This window comes from Octodon degus, unplaced genomic scaffold (assembly GCF_000260255.1).
Source record: "Octodon degus isolate 3935 unplaced genomic scaffold, OctDeg1.0 scaffold00335, whole genome shotgun sequence".
Lineage (NCBI taxonomy): Eukaryota > Metazoa > Chordata > Mammalia > Rodentia > Octodontidae > Octodon > Octodon degus.
The window spans coordinates 806,707-821,986 of NW_004524911.1; the positions used below are offsets into that span (position 1 = coordinate 806,707).

At 40.1% G+C, this 15,280-nt stretch overlaps 1 protein-coding gene across 2 annotated transcripts in view; it reads right to left on the bottom strand.

Moving 5' to 3' along the window:
* The window catches only part of Smc1a (structural maintenance of chromosomes 1A), a 47,684-nt gene that overhangs the window by 22,026 nt on the left and 10,378 nt on the right, over positions 1-15,280 (bottom strand). For both annotated transcript variants that reach the window (XM_004647893.3, XM_023708172.1), the window contains exons 10-19: positions 12,867-13,052; positions 12,593-12,772; positions 12,360-12,506; positions 12,127-12,264; positions 11,030-11,146; positions 10,819-10,925; positions 6,814-6,955; positions 1,663-1,808; positions 1,418-1,571; positions 113-223 (exon numbers count right to left, since the gene is read on the bottom strand). In XM_004647893.3, the coding sequence (XP_004647950.1) occupies positions 113-223; positions 1,418-1,571; positions 1,663-1,808; positions 6,814-6,955; positions 10,819-10,925; positions 11,030-11,146; positions 12,127-12,264; positions 12,360-12,506; positions 12,593-12,772; positions 12,867-13,052 (1,428 nt within the window). The remainder of the gene's footprint in view (positions 1-112; positions 224-1,417; positions 1,572-1,662; positions 1,809-6,813; positions 6,956-10,818; positions 10,926-11,029; positions 11,147-12,126; positions 12,265-12,359; positions 12,507-12,592; positions 12,773-12,866; positions 13,053-15,280) is intronic.

Consider the following 15,280-nt stretch of genomic DNA (forward strand, 5'->3'; position numbering starts at 1 on the left):
CCTCCTTCTTTGCCAGCTCTCTTCTCCAGCCACAATCTGCATATTGCCATAGGCCCCCAGATGGGCCGACTGGAAAGGAAGCTGGAAAGATGCTCCCATGCTTGATTCTTACCTTGAGATCCTCACAAAGGTCCCCATAGTCAATCTCAATGAGGGCTTCTCGTGCATAGATATTGGATGTTCTCTGGGAACCACTCACTGAATCCTCTCCCTGAGAGCTACCCTGCAATGGTGAGAGCAACGGTCAAATGGAGCAGACTAGTCATGAGTATCCTTCTAAGTGGTGGCTGGGTCACCTCTGCAGCACTTCTGGGGCAAACAAAAGAGACCCAATTTTTAAATTGGGCTGTATTTAACAGTTTGATCTTAGGCAGGTCATGATCTTGGATTGCGAGGTCAACTCCCCCACACACAATTTTTGCAGTTCTGGGAATTGAATCTAGGAGCTATGTACTTTGGGTAAGCACTTTATCTTAATTACATGTCCCCACCCCAAATTTCTTCATGGGGACAATGCTTGGCTCACAGGGATACGGTTAGGATTAAAGGTAATAATGCTACATGCCATCATGATGTCCAGAAAAATTTTCATGCTGAAAATATTTTATTGAATTAAACTGAATGCTCCTTGGAAGAGGAAGATGCACAGGACTGAGATATATGTATATTTTAAGACAAAATATATGTAGGTTTCCTTATAGCTAATGTAGCTAATGTTCTCCACCCCTGGCTAGCATTCTTCACTTCCAATGGATAAAATACCTCAACATCTGTAATGGTTAATGTCGTTCCCTTTCCTGTAACTAAGCTTCCTCACCTCTGCACTGACAATGTCCATTACTCAACCCTCTCCTGGCCAACCTCCCTCACTGCAGCTAAGCCATCACTTTGTTCCTCCATATTCTCATCTTCCTTTGCTCTTGGCTAACATCCATCCCTTCTCACTCTTACCAATATCCACGACCTGCTGGAGCTAACACAACATAGCCCAAGTCCTTAAGGTTAATGAATTCATCCGCTAACTTAACTCTCACATCACTCACTGGCTTGCAACACAATTTTCAAGCCACCCTCCCTCTCACACCAGAACCACTTTTCACCTCACTCGCCTTAACTAATTCACCTTGTTCATTTCTTCTACATCCTTTGTTTTTGTTTTTCTGTCTTTTTCAGACAGGATTTCACTGTGCAGTTGAGGCTGGCCTTGAGCTCACTTTATAGTCCAGGCTGGTCTCAACTCATGACAATCCTCCTGCCTAAGCCTCCTAAATGCTGGGATTACAGGTGTGTACTATCACACTTGGCCCATCACTTGTTCTTTATGCCCCTCACTGTCCCTCTGTCACCTGCCTTTTCTAGTCACATTCATCCTGGTTAACACCCACAGTCCATTCCTACCATCAGCCATAATACTCACCTCTTCCTGACTAATATCATCCATGGTGCCCTTTGAGAGTGGCAACTTGATGTCCTGCATCTTGCACGCCTGTAGTAAGTTGTGGCGGTCACTGCGCTTCTGTTCAAGCTTAGTTTCAATAGCTGTCACCTCTTTCTGTAAATGGGTCATTTCCCTAAACAGGTCCAGGGAGCTAAGTGAGACCCAAATCCGGCACGCTGCCTGTTCTACCTACCTCCTACCACCCTGGGGCTGAACCCACTCACTTGTTGGCACCTCCTAGTTTCTTACGAATCTCCTCCATCTCATGATTCTTGTCATTTACTTCTGATTTCTTGGCCAGGTGCTGATTCTTCAGGTCTTGTAGTTGGGCCATGGTCTCATCTATGATCTTCATGTGTCTTTGTTCCTCCTGGTCTCAGCAGGGAAAACAGGAAAAGAGATGAGGACTTTCCCATCTCACTTTGGGATCTTCTATTGCCTCATCCTTGTCACCAGGCAGTGTGTGGAGCTTCTTATCAACAAGCTCTGCCTTTACAAGCCTCCCATCACCCCTCAGCCTTCTTTCAACTTTTTGCAAATTATTTAGTTGCCCTTGCAGTCCTATTACATAAACTACCCACTATAGCAAAATTTCTAAGTATAGAAAAATAAAAATGAGAGGAATCATTCATAATTCTACTAGCCAGAGACAACCAATTAACATTCCTGCATATTTCCTCCTAGCGTTATTTAAAAACAATTTTACCTAGTAAACTACATTGTATTATGTATCGGGATTGTATGGTATTTTGTATTCTGATTTAATGTTTTATCTGAGTAATTTTTTTCACATAATTTTCTTGTTTTGTGGTAATACTAGTGATTGAACCTAGGACCTTGTGCATGCCAGGAAAGTGCTTTACCACTGAGCCCTACTGTTCTGTTTGAACATTTTTTTCTAAATAAAACTAGTATAGAAAATATGTTTTTAAACACAAAATATCAACCTTACTATAAGTACACATTCATGAATATACAAATATTTAAGTAAATCCCAAAGGTCTGAAAGAATACATACTAACTTGGAAAGAGAATGGTCAGGAACAAAGGGGATTTGAATTATAGCTTCACTTATAATGTTCTGACTTTTTAAACAAATTCTTTCCATTTTGATCTTAAGGTTGAATAAAAGAAGATATATCTGCAACACATTCTCAAATGGCTCACAGAAAAAGCATACAGAGACTCTAAAAGCAAATGTTGACATGTTGACAGTAACTAATGAATCTTGGTGCTAGGTAGGGCGGAGTTTTTTTGACAGTAGGCCCTCTGCCAAAGGGTTATACATTGGTGACTTCAATCAATCATGACTTGAAAGCACAAGAAAACATTATGTTTGGTCAGGCGTGGCTGCACATGCTTGCAAATCTCAGCACTCAGGAGGCTGAGGCAGGAAGATCACTGTGAGTTCCAGACCAGCCTGGGATACAAAGTGAGTTCAAGGCCAGCCTGAACTGTATAGCAAGTCCTTGCTTCTAAAAAGGACAAAAAAATACGTCTACTGAATTGATGTATTTTTCTTGGCATTATTCTCTCAATAATAAATGCAACGGTACCTCAGTTCACAAATGCTTTTGTTTGCAAACAATCTTATTTGCAAACAGAAGCATTTGGCAAAATTTTGCTCTTCTTTACAAATTCTGCATTAGGTGATGAATACAATCATAGCTATCTTCTTTGCACAAACATAAATACGGCCATTTTCCCCAGGATTGTGGAACAAATTAAATTTGTGAAACAAAGCATCACTGTGTTTACATACCAGATGTACCTAACAGAGATGATTTACTGTGTACAAGGTAAGTAGCTAGGTTATATGCTACAATAGACCATTTTATATGAGGAATTTGAGTATCCTCATATTTTAGTGTGTGGGAGGCAGTGGTCCTAGAGCCAGTCCCTCATAGACACCAAGGGATGACTGTTCTATTCCTGCAATTTTCTGATAAACTGAAAATTATTTCAAAATAAAAGATCACTGAACACATTATTCTGGATCATCTAGATATAAATCTAGTCCTGGCTCAGGATTTTACTGCTTGATCTGTAACTGCAGTGACACCAAAGAGGACTACTATAATCATTAGGGGTTAATAAAGAAAATACACAAGTAGCAAATATAAGCAGACAGAATAATCAAATGAAAAAAAAAAAAGAATAACCAAATGATTATTCACCCTAGGAAGGAATGTTGAAAGGGATAAAAATTTGATGGCAATTTAAAGAGGAAATGTGTTAAGAAAACAATCATCACACAATACATAGTTGTACATGCCTGGTTAATGGAAAAGAAATGAGCTGTAGCAGTTACTAGCATAATCACACTGTGAAGTGACATGGTTTTAGCAAAATACCATCATCTATCGTGCTGAATTACCATAGCTAGCCTGAATTTGAGGTTGGAATGCTTGAGGCTCTGGCTCTAGAATTATTTGCAATCTGCTCGTCATTTTTTCTGTGGGTCCCTAGGAATCTTGGTAATCCCGCTTAGTAGATATCAGGCTAAGTTTGAGAAAGCTCCTTCAGAGTGTTAAGTATGTCAAGATTATGCTAGTGGGTGATGAGATACTATTCATCTACAGTTACTACAAATGGCTGTGGGCAACATAACCACAGTACAGCTGAAGATGTTGGGTCTCAAAGGCAGGGTCAAATCCAGAATTAGCTAAAAGAGATTACTAAGGAAAATGCCAGGAAAGGTCATGATGACAAAGTAGAAGAGCTAATAGAACACTGTATTAGCAAACTGGATTTGGTTGCCAACCTTGTATTTAATCTAAGAACATCTTCTTTTTGAAATACAGTGATCTCAGTTGTTGAAGGGCTCCAAACTCCAACTTTCTGTTACTTGAACAGCAAAATTTGAAAAAAAAAAATCTGCTCAGTGTTTGCAGCTTTGCTAGATAACCAAAACAAAAATCTAACGTGAGAAAACCAGGCTGAGAGTCACTCACATATTGTGTCTTGCCACAGAAAGGGGTGACACTTCAGTCTAAGCACTGCTACAACCCTGACAACATTGCATTAGTGGGTTAAAGCATTTTTCTTTTTTTCTGGAATTTTATTTGTGTAAAATAATATAACCATGGCTCCAAAGAAAGTTAAGTGATACTAGCAACTGTGAGAACTACTATAGCATTAAAAATGATAAACTTGAGACTTTTATAGGCAAATGGATACAACTCAAGACCATACTCTTAAGTGAAATAAACCAGACCACATATATAAATTGCATTATCTCACTAGTGTGAGAATCTAAGAGTAAACAAAAATCCATGTGTAACAGATACTGTGAATAAAGAAACTGTTCAAAAGAAAAAAAAACTGTGATAGGAAAAAGGGGAAAAGAAAGGAAGGGAAAAGAATAATTACATATATACACAAGATAGCTAAGATAGTTATATAGCTGGTTTCTTTTTATTTTCATTTTAATGTATTTGGTTGTTGCAGGGTCTCACTAGGCAGCTCAGACTTGTGGTGATCCTCCTGCTTTCAGCATCTTCAATGCTAGGTACAGGGGTGCACCACCACGCCCAGACTCTGGCTGGCTCAGCCCGCCCAGGGGGAAGGGGTGGCTGGCACGTGGTGCAGGGGATTGAACCACAGTCCCTGTGCTTGCCTAAGCAGATGCTTTGGTCCATGAGGTCCACTAAGTTATCTCGCCGGCCCTCTCTTGGCTTACTGAGGGGGAAGGTTTGTGCTAGTAATGTTTTGGATAATGTTTCATGGCTATACTCTGAACAACTACTGTGCATACAATGTGTTGATTGTTGTTACTCTCCTACTAGCCTGTTCTGAAACTGTTTTATGGTTATTTCTTACTTTTTTTCTTTTTAAAATTTTTAAAAATTCCCTAAGTGTAACTTTTGGGCCCCAGAACCAATTAATTGGTTTTCCATTATTTCTTATGGGAAAAAATATGCTCTGTTCTCAAACTTTTCAGTGTTCAAACACAAATGTGGAGCAAACTGAGTTTGACCAACAAGATATCACTGTAATGTGGATATGTGAAATAATGAAAATAACCAGTTAACCTAATTCCTCAAGGTTCTTCAGAATATGGCTCTAACAGATTAGCGGTTAAAATTGTTACTGACATTCCCTGATTTCCTTGTACCTGAGATTAATTAAAAACTTGTTACTTTTTTTTAAATTTTTACTTATTTATGTGTGTGTGTGTGTGTGTGTGTGTGTGTGGCCAGCTCAGCCCACCAGGGGGCGGGGCTGGCTGGTATGTGGTGCTGGGGGATTGAACCGCAGTCCCTGTGCTTTGCCAAGCTTGTTCTAAGTAGGTGCTTTAGACCACTGAGCCATCTCACCAGCCCAACTTGTTACTTTTAAAAAATTAAATTTTATTTATTTTGAGTATTTAATTTATGTCTGTCTTGGCTTTTGGTTAAGTGTACTACATATATATTTAAGTAATATCAAATATTTAGGCTTAGACTGGAGATTTAAGGAATAGTTTTGCTTTAAACAGTCTGTAGCCAGGCATGGTAGAACTCACCTGCAATCCCAGTACTCAGTAAGCTAAATCAGAAGGATCACAGTGAGTTTGAGGTAAACCTGGGTTATATCAGTGAGTTCAAAGCCAGTCTGAACTACACAGAAAGATTCTACCTCAAAAACGAAAGCCAAACCAAACAACAAAAGAAAAAAAACCAAGCGCCAAGAGAAAGTTTGTGTACCCAGTGCAGATGGTGCCACACACCTATAACCCCAGCATTCAGTCAAGGCAAGAGAAGCACTGCAAGACTGAGGCCAGGTGGGGCCATATTGTGAGTTCAATGCCAGCCTGAAGTACACAGCAATACTACATTCCCCAAAAAACAACACCACCACCACCACCAAAAGGGTCTGTGTACTATTAAGGTTTGAAGACTAGGTCACTATATTACTTTATGACTTTAGTACAATTTGCTAAATTCTACTTGCCCAGGGGAATTTAGAACTACCAATAGTGCTATACAACGTTTTCAGAATTCTGGTTATCTTTTCAGGTATTACTGGGTCAGAGGGTATAAAAGCATTCTGAAGAGTGTTTATGGATGGTGCCACATTGCTGAAGAATACTGGTCTCTTGCACCAATACACTGTTCTTTAGTTTTTAAATCTTGGGTAACATAATAGTAAAAGTATTATACTCAAATGTTGCTTTCATCTGCATTTCTCTAATATCTGATAAAGCTAAATTAATTGCATGTTTATGGGCTATTTGACTCTCTTGAATTACTTGTGCCATTTACTTATTTCCCCTCTATCTTGCTCTTGGTGCTTTTCTTATTCACTTAGATGAGAGTGCTATAAATGCAAGACATTAGCCTTCTGTTTGTCACACCTATTTCAATTTTTCTTTCAATTTTCTCTTTCCTTACCTTCTTGAGCTTTTCTATTTCATTTTCATCTTTTTTCACTGTCTGCTCCCACATATGTACTTTATCCTGGTCCTCCTTCAGTTGGTTCTTTTCAAAATCCAACTGGATGCCCAAACGAGTCTTCTGATTCTCAAACTCCAAACTGTGAAGACAAAGGACAACTAGGTGCAGGGCTCAGAGCTTCTGGATTATTTCTAAATGTCAGTCACCATCAGCTCATCCACACATATATACATAGAGTGGCTTCTGGAAGCTGGAGGCATAGCACAAAGCACAGAAGACTGAGACGAACCCTATTTACCTTTTAAGAACTGGAGATGCCACAACATCCCCAAGTTCCCACTAGGCACAAAGAAAGTCCATTTGAACCCAATCCACCAACTATAGGTAACTCCCGTTTATTTTTATTTATTTTATAGTGACTTGGAACTTATGTATTATTGTAAGCAGGCAACCACAGCAGCAACAAATACCTCATCCGGGCAGCACCATGGACAGCTGGATGCAGTCAAAGTGAGCTAGCTTTTCTGTGGTAACTCCTATTTGTTAAGTCAGCAGTTCCACAAGTACTTGTTACTATCCCAATTTTTCAAAGGAAACAGGCTAAGAGGTAAAAGGCCTTGCCAACATCACACAGCCAGTAATCAGCACATGACACTAAAAAAACAATACAAGCACAAAAATCCAGGCTTTTGCCTTTTTTTTTCTTTTCAAAGTTTTATTGATAAACATATAGCAATGAGACAGTTTCAAATCAAATCGAAAGTACAGTTTCAACAAATAATACACTGCATACATTCTTCTCAGTGGTTAATTGCTGTACAAGATGCAGACTTGGATCCTACTTACAAACACAATTAGAAAAAATCATTCTATTCATTAAGAGAATGCAACTATATATCTATCCCAACCACTTTGAATACACAGATACAAAATGGACATTCATAGTTATACCCCAATTTTTTTTAAGTTCCGTTGTTGAATATTATAGGTGTGTAAACTCAGCAAAATATTCTAAAAGAGTACAGAAGCCCATAATATCATTGGGTTTTCTGTTTAACTGACAATGTCAGAAATTATTGACCTGAGTCCCCCACAGCTCAACATAACAACATGGCTTTACTTCCTATATTTCATCTTCATACTTTTCTACTGGATGGTTAAGACCAAGGTAAAGCAGGACCTGTGCAACAAGAGTTGTAGCTTTTTGGTCTGACAAGGTCAGTGAAATGCCCTCAGGATTTATCTTGAGATCCTATACCTCAGATTGTAGAACCTTTGTCAGTGTCAGCCATGTGGATGAGTCACCAGGATTTTGCCTTTAACGAATATGTAAAATGTCCTTAGATCCGTGCTTGGCACACAGTAACTATTTAACAAATTTTAGTTACCATCATTGCCAGGTATACTAACTGCATTCAATTCATCTTTATGCCCAGATACTTTTGACTCTGTCCATTATCCCAAACCTCTTTCTGAGGATTTTAGAGTCCCTTAAAGGGGTAGAGTTAGGGTGGCACAAGAATAGGGTAGAAAATACTTGGATTTCTATTGCCCATTCTCCCATCTCTTTAGAACCTCAGCATAAGTAACCAGCACACAGACACTAGCAAGCCAGGCAGGATTAACTTCTGACTGCCCCTCCAATCCACAATAAGGTGTGACAGATGTTGCCAGATGTCATGCTAGCAGCTTAAACCTATTACTGCACTTGCTATAATCCAAATGGAATGTAATTAACTTTGTAATTTTAAGCTATGCAATTTTAAGTCCAATCTCCTAAGTATGACTCACAAAGCCCTGTGATCTGGCCCCTGCTGACCCTGCTTTTATGCTCCAGACATTCCAACCTACTTAGTATCCAGAACAAGGCATACCCTCTCACACCTCCAAGCATGCTGTTCTCATTGCCTGGACCCCCTTCTTCTGTAGCTGCTTGGCTGGCTAAATTTCACTCACTCTTTAGTTGAAATAATCAAACCCCACAGCACATAACGCACTCATCACTGTTATCTATGCAAGATCCTTCCTTTTTCTCCTGTTTCAATCCTTGATTTCCAGTCCATTACCTTTTATCCCCCTTACTTTTCTAGTTAATACTGTTCATGACTTCATGTAATTGTACGTAAATCTATTCGTGCCTTGAAATGCTCCGCAGTATTCCAATATGTATATTTAACACACTTATCTTCAACTTGCCTCCAGTGATGGCCACTTACATCGCCCCCAACATTCCATGAACATAGATTATGCCAAGATAAACAATTTTAAATGTGTCTCTGTGATGTGGCAAGATTCCTCTCTGAAATATATACTCATAAAGTATGTGTGCCTGTGTATAATCTTCATATATTCAAGAAGACATATGTAGACTTATTTCACCAAATACTGCTAGGTTTTAAACTTGCATTTCTCTGATTAGTACATAGAACATTAATTTCTACACTTGTTAGCCATTTGAGCTTCTTTTCCTGTGAAATGCCAACTATATCCTCTTCCCATTTTTCTATTAAATCTCTTTTGTGGTGTTGTTTTTTATGTTTCATTATGATATGCAGCTCCTGAAAATGTCCTCTGGGGTCAGGGAGACAGTTCAGTGGCCTAAGTACCTCACTGGCATGTGCAAGGACCCAAGTTTGATTCCCTGTACTGTAAAGAAAGAAAAAGAGACAGAGACAGAGAGACAGAGAGAGAGAGATGGAGAGAGAGAGACAGACAGACAGAAAGATGTCCTCTGTATTTTCCATCTAACTCAGTTATAGCATCAGTCACACTGGAAATTGTTGACCTGCTTATTTCCCCAAGCACTCCATAAATTCCATAAGATAAAGACTGATTCAATTCTATATTCTGTGAGACTGGCTTGTGGCTGGAAAGGAGTAACCATTGTATGGGTAAAGGGCAAGAGACACCTGGGTCCATGAGATGACCTCCTTCAACAGTGATTGTCATCTTCTCTATCTTCCCTGCCTTCTGCAATACCTAGCACAGGATAACCTGGCACAAGGTGGGCATTCAAGGACTGAATGAATGAACTAAAGTGAGGAAGGTCAGGATAAATCCTAAGGGGATTTGACTGACCTTATCAGATCCAAAAGCTACAACTCTTGTTGCATAGGTCTTGCTTTATCTTGGTTTTAACCATCCAGCAGAAAAGTATAAAAACAAAGTATAAGAAGTAAAGCCATGCTGTTATGTTGAGCTGTAGGGGACTCAGGTCAACAATTTCTGACATTGCCAGTCAAGCGGAAGACCCAATACTATTATGGACTACTGAACTCTTTTAGAATATTTTGCTGAGTTTACACACCTATAATATTCAAATAACGGAACTTAACAAAAAAGGGTATACAGATGAATGTCCATTTTGTATCTGTGTATTCAAAATGGTTAGGATATATAGTTACATTCTCTTAATGCACAGAGGGATTTGTTCTAATAGTGTTTGTAAATAGGATATCATGTCCGCATCTTGTACAGCAATTAACCACTAGGAAGAATGTATGCAATGTGTTAATTATTGAAACTGTCCTACCAATTTAATTTGAAATTGTCTCATTGCTATTTGTTTCTCAATAAAATTATGGGAAAAAATAAAGTGAGGAAGGAAAAGCTTATTTTGTTCTCATTATTCCTCAAATTAGAAATACCCTGCCACACATACACATCAGGACGGCAACAAAAAAGGGAATGTTTATTGCTTTTAATCGGTGCTAAGTACTGTGCTAAATACCTCACAAGGACGATTTCTTTTCCTTTTTTTTAGAAGTCAAGTCACTGACCAAAGTGAGTTCTGCAGTGGGGACTGTAATCTACTAGATAAAATAGCACTCTTATTTACTATTCTATGGTATACTGGCTATCACCTGATCCCCTTACCTATAATAAATTATTCTGATTCTAAGAGCTGGTCCCTGCCTTATAACTACATCCGACTTTCAAATATGTCAAGCCGGGTGCAGCCTCAAGTGCATCTCAGTATTTTCTATTAATACTTCCACCTACCGCTTTTTGGCAATTTCATTCTGCCGTTTCACCTTCTCTTCCTCAAATTCTCGGATATTGCGTACACCAATCTCTCGACAAAACTCTTCAAACACCTCATCCTCCACCTGAGGAGAAAAGTCAGGTAGTGCAGGTATTCTTGGTCTGAGTCGTGCCTCTAATCCCAGTCCTGCCCTGATGCAAATGGTGACATGGCTCAGCCCTTACCGACCTGATTCATCTTCTCCTTTAAGTCCTTCATTTCTCTCTCTCGGCTCTGGATGATCCGCTTGATATCATTAATTCGAGGTCCAAAGTTGGCCAGTTCACTCTCCAGCTTGGACTTTTCCTATAGACAATGGGTTAAAAGAGATGAGGGTCCATGGAAGGAAAGAGCAACACTGACCGCACTGGCCCCATGGCCAGGAAAGCTAGTTCTCCACATACTGATAAAACAAAACTTAGGACCATTTTTAGGACCGCTGCCCTAGTCAATTCTGTTATCTCTCACTGGAGCCATATGACTGGAGCCTTGGACTCCTCTCTGGACTTCAGGTCAGCCAGCTTCAATCTACAGGGCTGAGTGCAAAGAAAAATCATTAGTCATAGGCCTACAACACCTTATCTATAATACCTGAGACCAGATATATTTTAGAATCTTGGCTTTTTTTAGAAAAAGGTGTAATTATATATTTACACACATGAAATACTATAGACCACCTCCAGGGTAAACTGGAGAAGCACCCCATAACCAAAAAACACATTTCCTATACCTAGAAGAGTATTTCTACCTATAAGGATTTGAATGGTTGAATTTATTTTCAGTTGACTTCTAGAAATTAAAATATTTGAATAAATTATGCTAGTAGTACCTTATACTTACTGAGCATCTACTACTTTAAGCATTTTTAGATATTAATTCATTCCATTTTGCAACGACCTTATAAGGTAAATATGAATTTCACTCCTTTTAGGGGGAAAAGGAGGACACAGACATTTGCTATGTAGTTCAGGCTGGCCTTGAACTTTCTATGTAGCTCAAGCTGACCCCAAACTGGCAGCAATCCTCCTACTTCAACTGGGATTACAGGCATGCACATCTGGCTCATTCCACTCTTATAAAGGTGAGAAAAGTTACACCAAGAGGTTAAGTAACTTGCCTATTGTCACACAGCTAAGCTAAGATCAGAAACCCTGGCTAACAAACTCTGCTCTGCTTGGTCTGGTAGAAGAGGATGGGAAGAAAAGTGTGGGTGTTCCTCACCCATAAAAAAAACTTAGGAATGTGAGGAAGGCCTTAAGAGGACAGGGCTGAATGCCAGGCCCCACCTGGAGATTCAGTGCCAGATGCCGTGTCTTCGTCTGTTCTAAGTCACTTTGTGAGTACTTCAGCCGCATCTGTAGTCCATGGGCCTGAGACTGCACCTGACGCAGTTCCGCCTCTTTCCGTTTTGCCTTAACCTGCTCCTGAAGGGGACAAGAAAGAAGAGCTTAGTGGTAAGAAGGTGGTCAAGCTGGCTCAGGACCCCTGCTCCTAGGGACCAGCACTGCCTATGGCTTACTTTTAGTTCCTCTGTCAACCGCTCCTTTTTCTCTTTCAACTTGTCTACTGCTTTTTCATCCCAGCGCCGTGCTTTGGCCTTTAAGTCACTGGCCCCACCAGAGATAACTCCTGACTTCTGGAACAGGGTCCCATCCAGTGCTACTGTCTACATACAGAAGAAGAGAGAAGTTGAACAGAAGGTTCTTCAGTCCTGAGCCTGTCTAGCTCCAACCTAGACAAGGGAATTCATACCTTGTGGCGCTGATGCCCTCCAAAGGCAATGCGGCGGGCATCCTCCACATTGTCACAGACAAGGGCATTGCCACAAGCATACTGCAGGGCTTTTTTAATGTGAGGTGGCTCATAGCGAATCACATCAATCACTAGCTTGGCCCCCTTCAGCTCCCGGAGTTTTTCATCTGTAGGTTTCACCTACAGGGAAAAACTTAGTGAGTGGTAGAAAATAAAAAAGGCTAAGGAGAGGGGCTATCAAACTCAACCCTAACCCCATCCCCTTAAGTCTCACCTCCAGGTAGTCAAGAGGCAAGAAGGTCTCAGGCTCCCCACGCTGTTCCTTGATATACTGAATACAATCCCGGCCTGTCTTCTCTGAGTCTACAATAATGGCATCCATGTTCTTGCCCAAAACCTTGGTCACAGCAATCTGATACTTCTTTTGGGTGGGCTGGCAGAGGTCAATGAGGCGGCCATACTGAGTAAAGGAAGAAGGCAAAACAGAAACAAGAGGCTTTGGGGAACTGGTTTGGGAATCTCAAATACCAGCTTGGAAAGAAGGGCAAGCTAAAATCTGTATTAGGAAGAGTGAATGTAACTGTACTGTCTAGTGGTCAAACTAGCCCACTAACTTTACACCTGTGTAAACCTACCCTTTATGAATGGGACTGGACTGAGCAGAGGCACTTGTAAAATTACCACTGCTGCCTGTAATCTAGACTAGCAGAGTGGCCAATCCTAATGTTCCTTCCAAAGAAGGCAAAGTTTGGGTAATAAAAGGCAGCTAAAGAAATAACTAAATAGGTCACATAATTTAAGAAAACCAGTACTACATCAACATTTTCAAAGAGGCTCAGAGGAAGAGATGACACTGTCCCTTGGTTCAGTTATATCAGATATCCAAAAGGCGAAAGCTATAAGTTTTCCAAGACTGTCCTTGCTTTTAGTAAAAGGTGAAAGATTTATTATACGATCTAAAGAGAAGCCAGAGTATTGTTCTTGCTTTTAGAACTTGATAAGACTGGATTAAAGCCTACAAACCTGAGTAGCCTGACCAAGAAATTTTCATGCAATATATCTGACTACATTGATTACAAATTAATGACTGAAAGGGATTCTAATGATGTGCCTATATATATCTATATATCTATATCTATATATGCATGGGTGTGTATGTATGTGTGGTTTTTTTTGAGATAGGATTTCATTATGTAGTTCTGGCGGGCCTTGAACTAAGTAGTATAAGTTACATGGTAATCTTTCTGTTTCAGCCTTCTGAGTACTGGGATTACAGACGTGCACCTCTATGCCCGGCTGTGCCACTCAGTGTATTTTGACTTGTATGATTGTTATGATATGTATGAAGACTAGGAGTGGACTGTGATATTGTAAAATGAATACTTAAGTCTTTATTCCCAGTTTCTGACTCATAACTCCAAAATTAAGGCAATACTAACAATAAGTTGACAGATCATGGCTAAGCTTTAGGATAGGAACTAGTCAAAGATCAAAGCAAGATTAAATGGTTGGGACTTTCACTGCCACTGTATCCCTACTCCCAAATTGTGAGTAGGAAAGAAGAAATGAAGGTTGATTCAATCAACAATGGCCAATGATTTGATCAATAATGTCTGCATATGGCCTGCATAAAAATCCAAAAGCTGTGTTTGGGAGGCTTCCAGACAGGTAAATAACATGAGGTACTTGGAGGGTGGTGTTCTTGGAGCAGGCATGGAAACTCCACACCCCTTTTGTGCCTCACACTACATATCAGTCCCATCTGGCTATCCATCTGCATCCTTCCTAACACCTTTTGTAATAAATGGATAAACCTAAGTGATTCGAGTTCTGTGGGCCACTCCAGCAAATTAATCAAACCTAGGGAGGGAATCATAGGAACCAGTTCATCCCAAGTCGGTCAGAACCACAGGCTACAACCATAGGCTTAGAGCTGCTATCTGAAGTATAGGCAGTCTTGTAGGACTAAACTCTTAACCTGTGATGTCTGATGCTACCTCCAGGTACAAAGTGCCAGAACCGAATTGAGTTATAGGGCAGCCAGCTGGTGTTTACCAGAGAATCACTTGCTAAGTGGAGAAAAATCTCCACATATCTGATATCAGAAACAAAGTGCTGTATTGATTACAGGACAACAGGAAAAGCACTGTTGTTTCCTCCTATCTTAAAGAGGAACACAGCCTTCATGTTATTGAGGAAGAATCTGTTGTGGCTCCCACGCAAAGACTTCACACAGTCATGTCTGAATCCAAAATCATCTTTGCACATCTCACTTTTAGCATTTCGCAGACTACTGCCACCCTAGTCCTATGCCAGATAGCTTATAGGCATGTATCTCAAAATCTCCCAAGCACCCAGCAAAATAAATATCCCATCAGTTCTATTCTTCCATCCCTGAAAACCAAGTAGGGTTCCCTAAGAATTAGCAGATGCAGACACTGACACTAATTCATACTTATCTCCCCCACAGTGCTCAGAAGAGTGACCAGGAAATATAGTGTGGAACTAAATTAAGTTGAACCCAAGGACAGGATAACACAGAAATAATATTCAGGGAACTTGGGAACTCGGAATTTGGGCAAAGAGGCTCCATTATAAAAGTATGAGTAACCTTGTCCTCACAGGGCTGCTGTGAAAATCATGATAGTGAGTGTAAGGAAAGGCTTAGGAAAAGTCCACCCTCGAGTC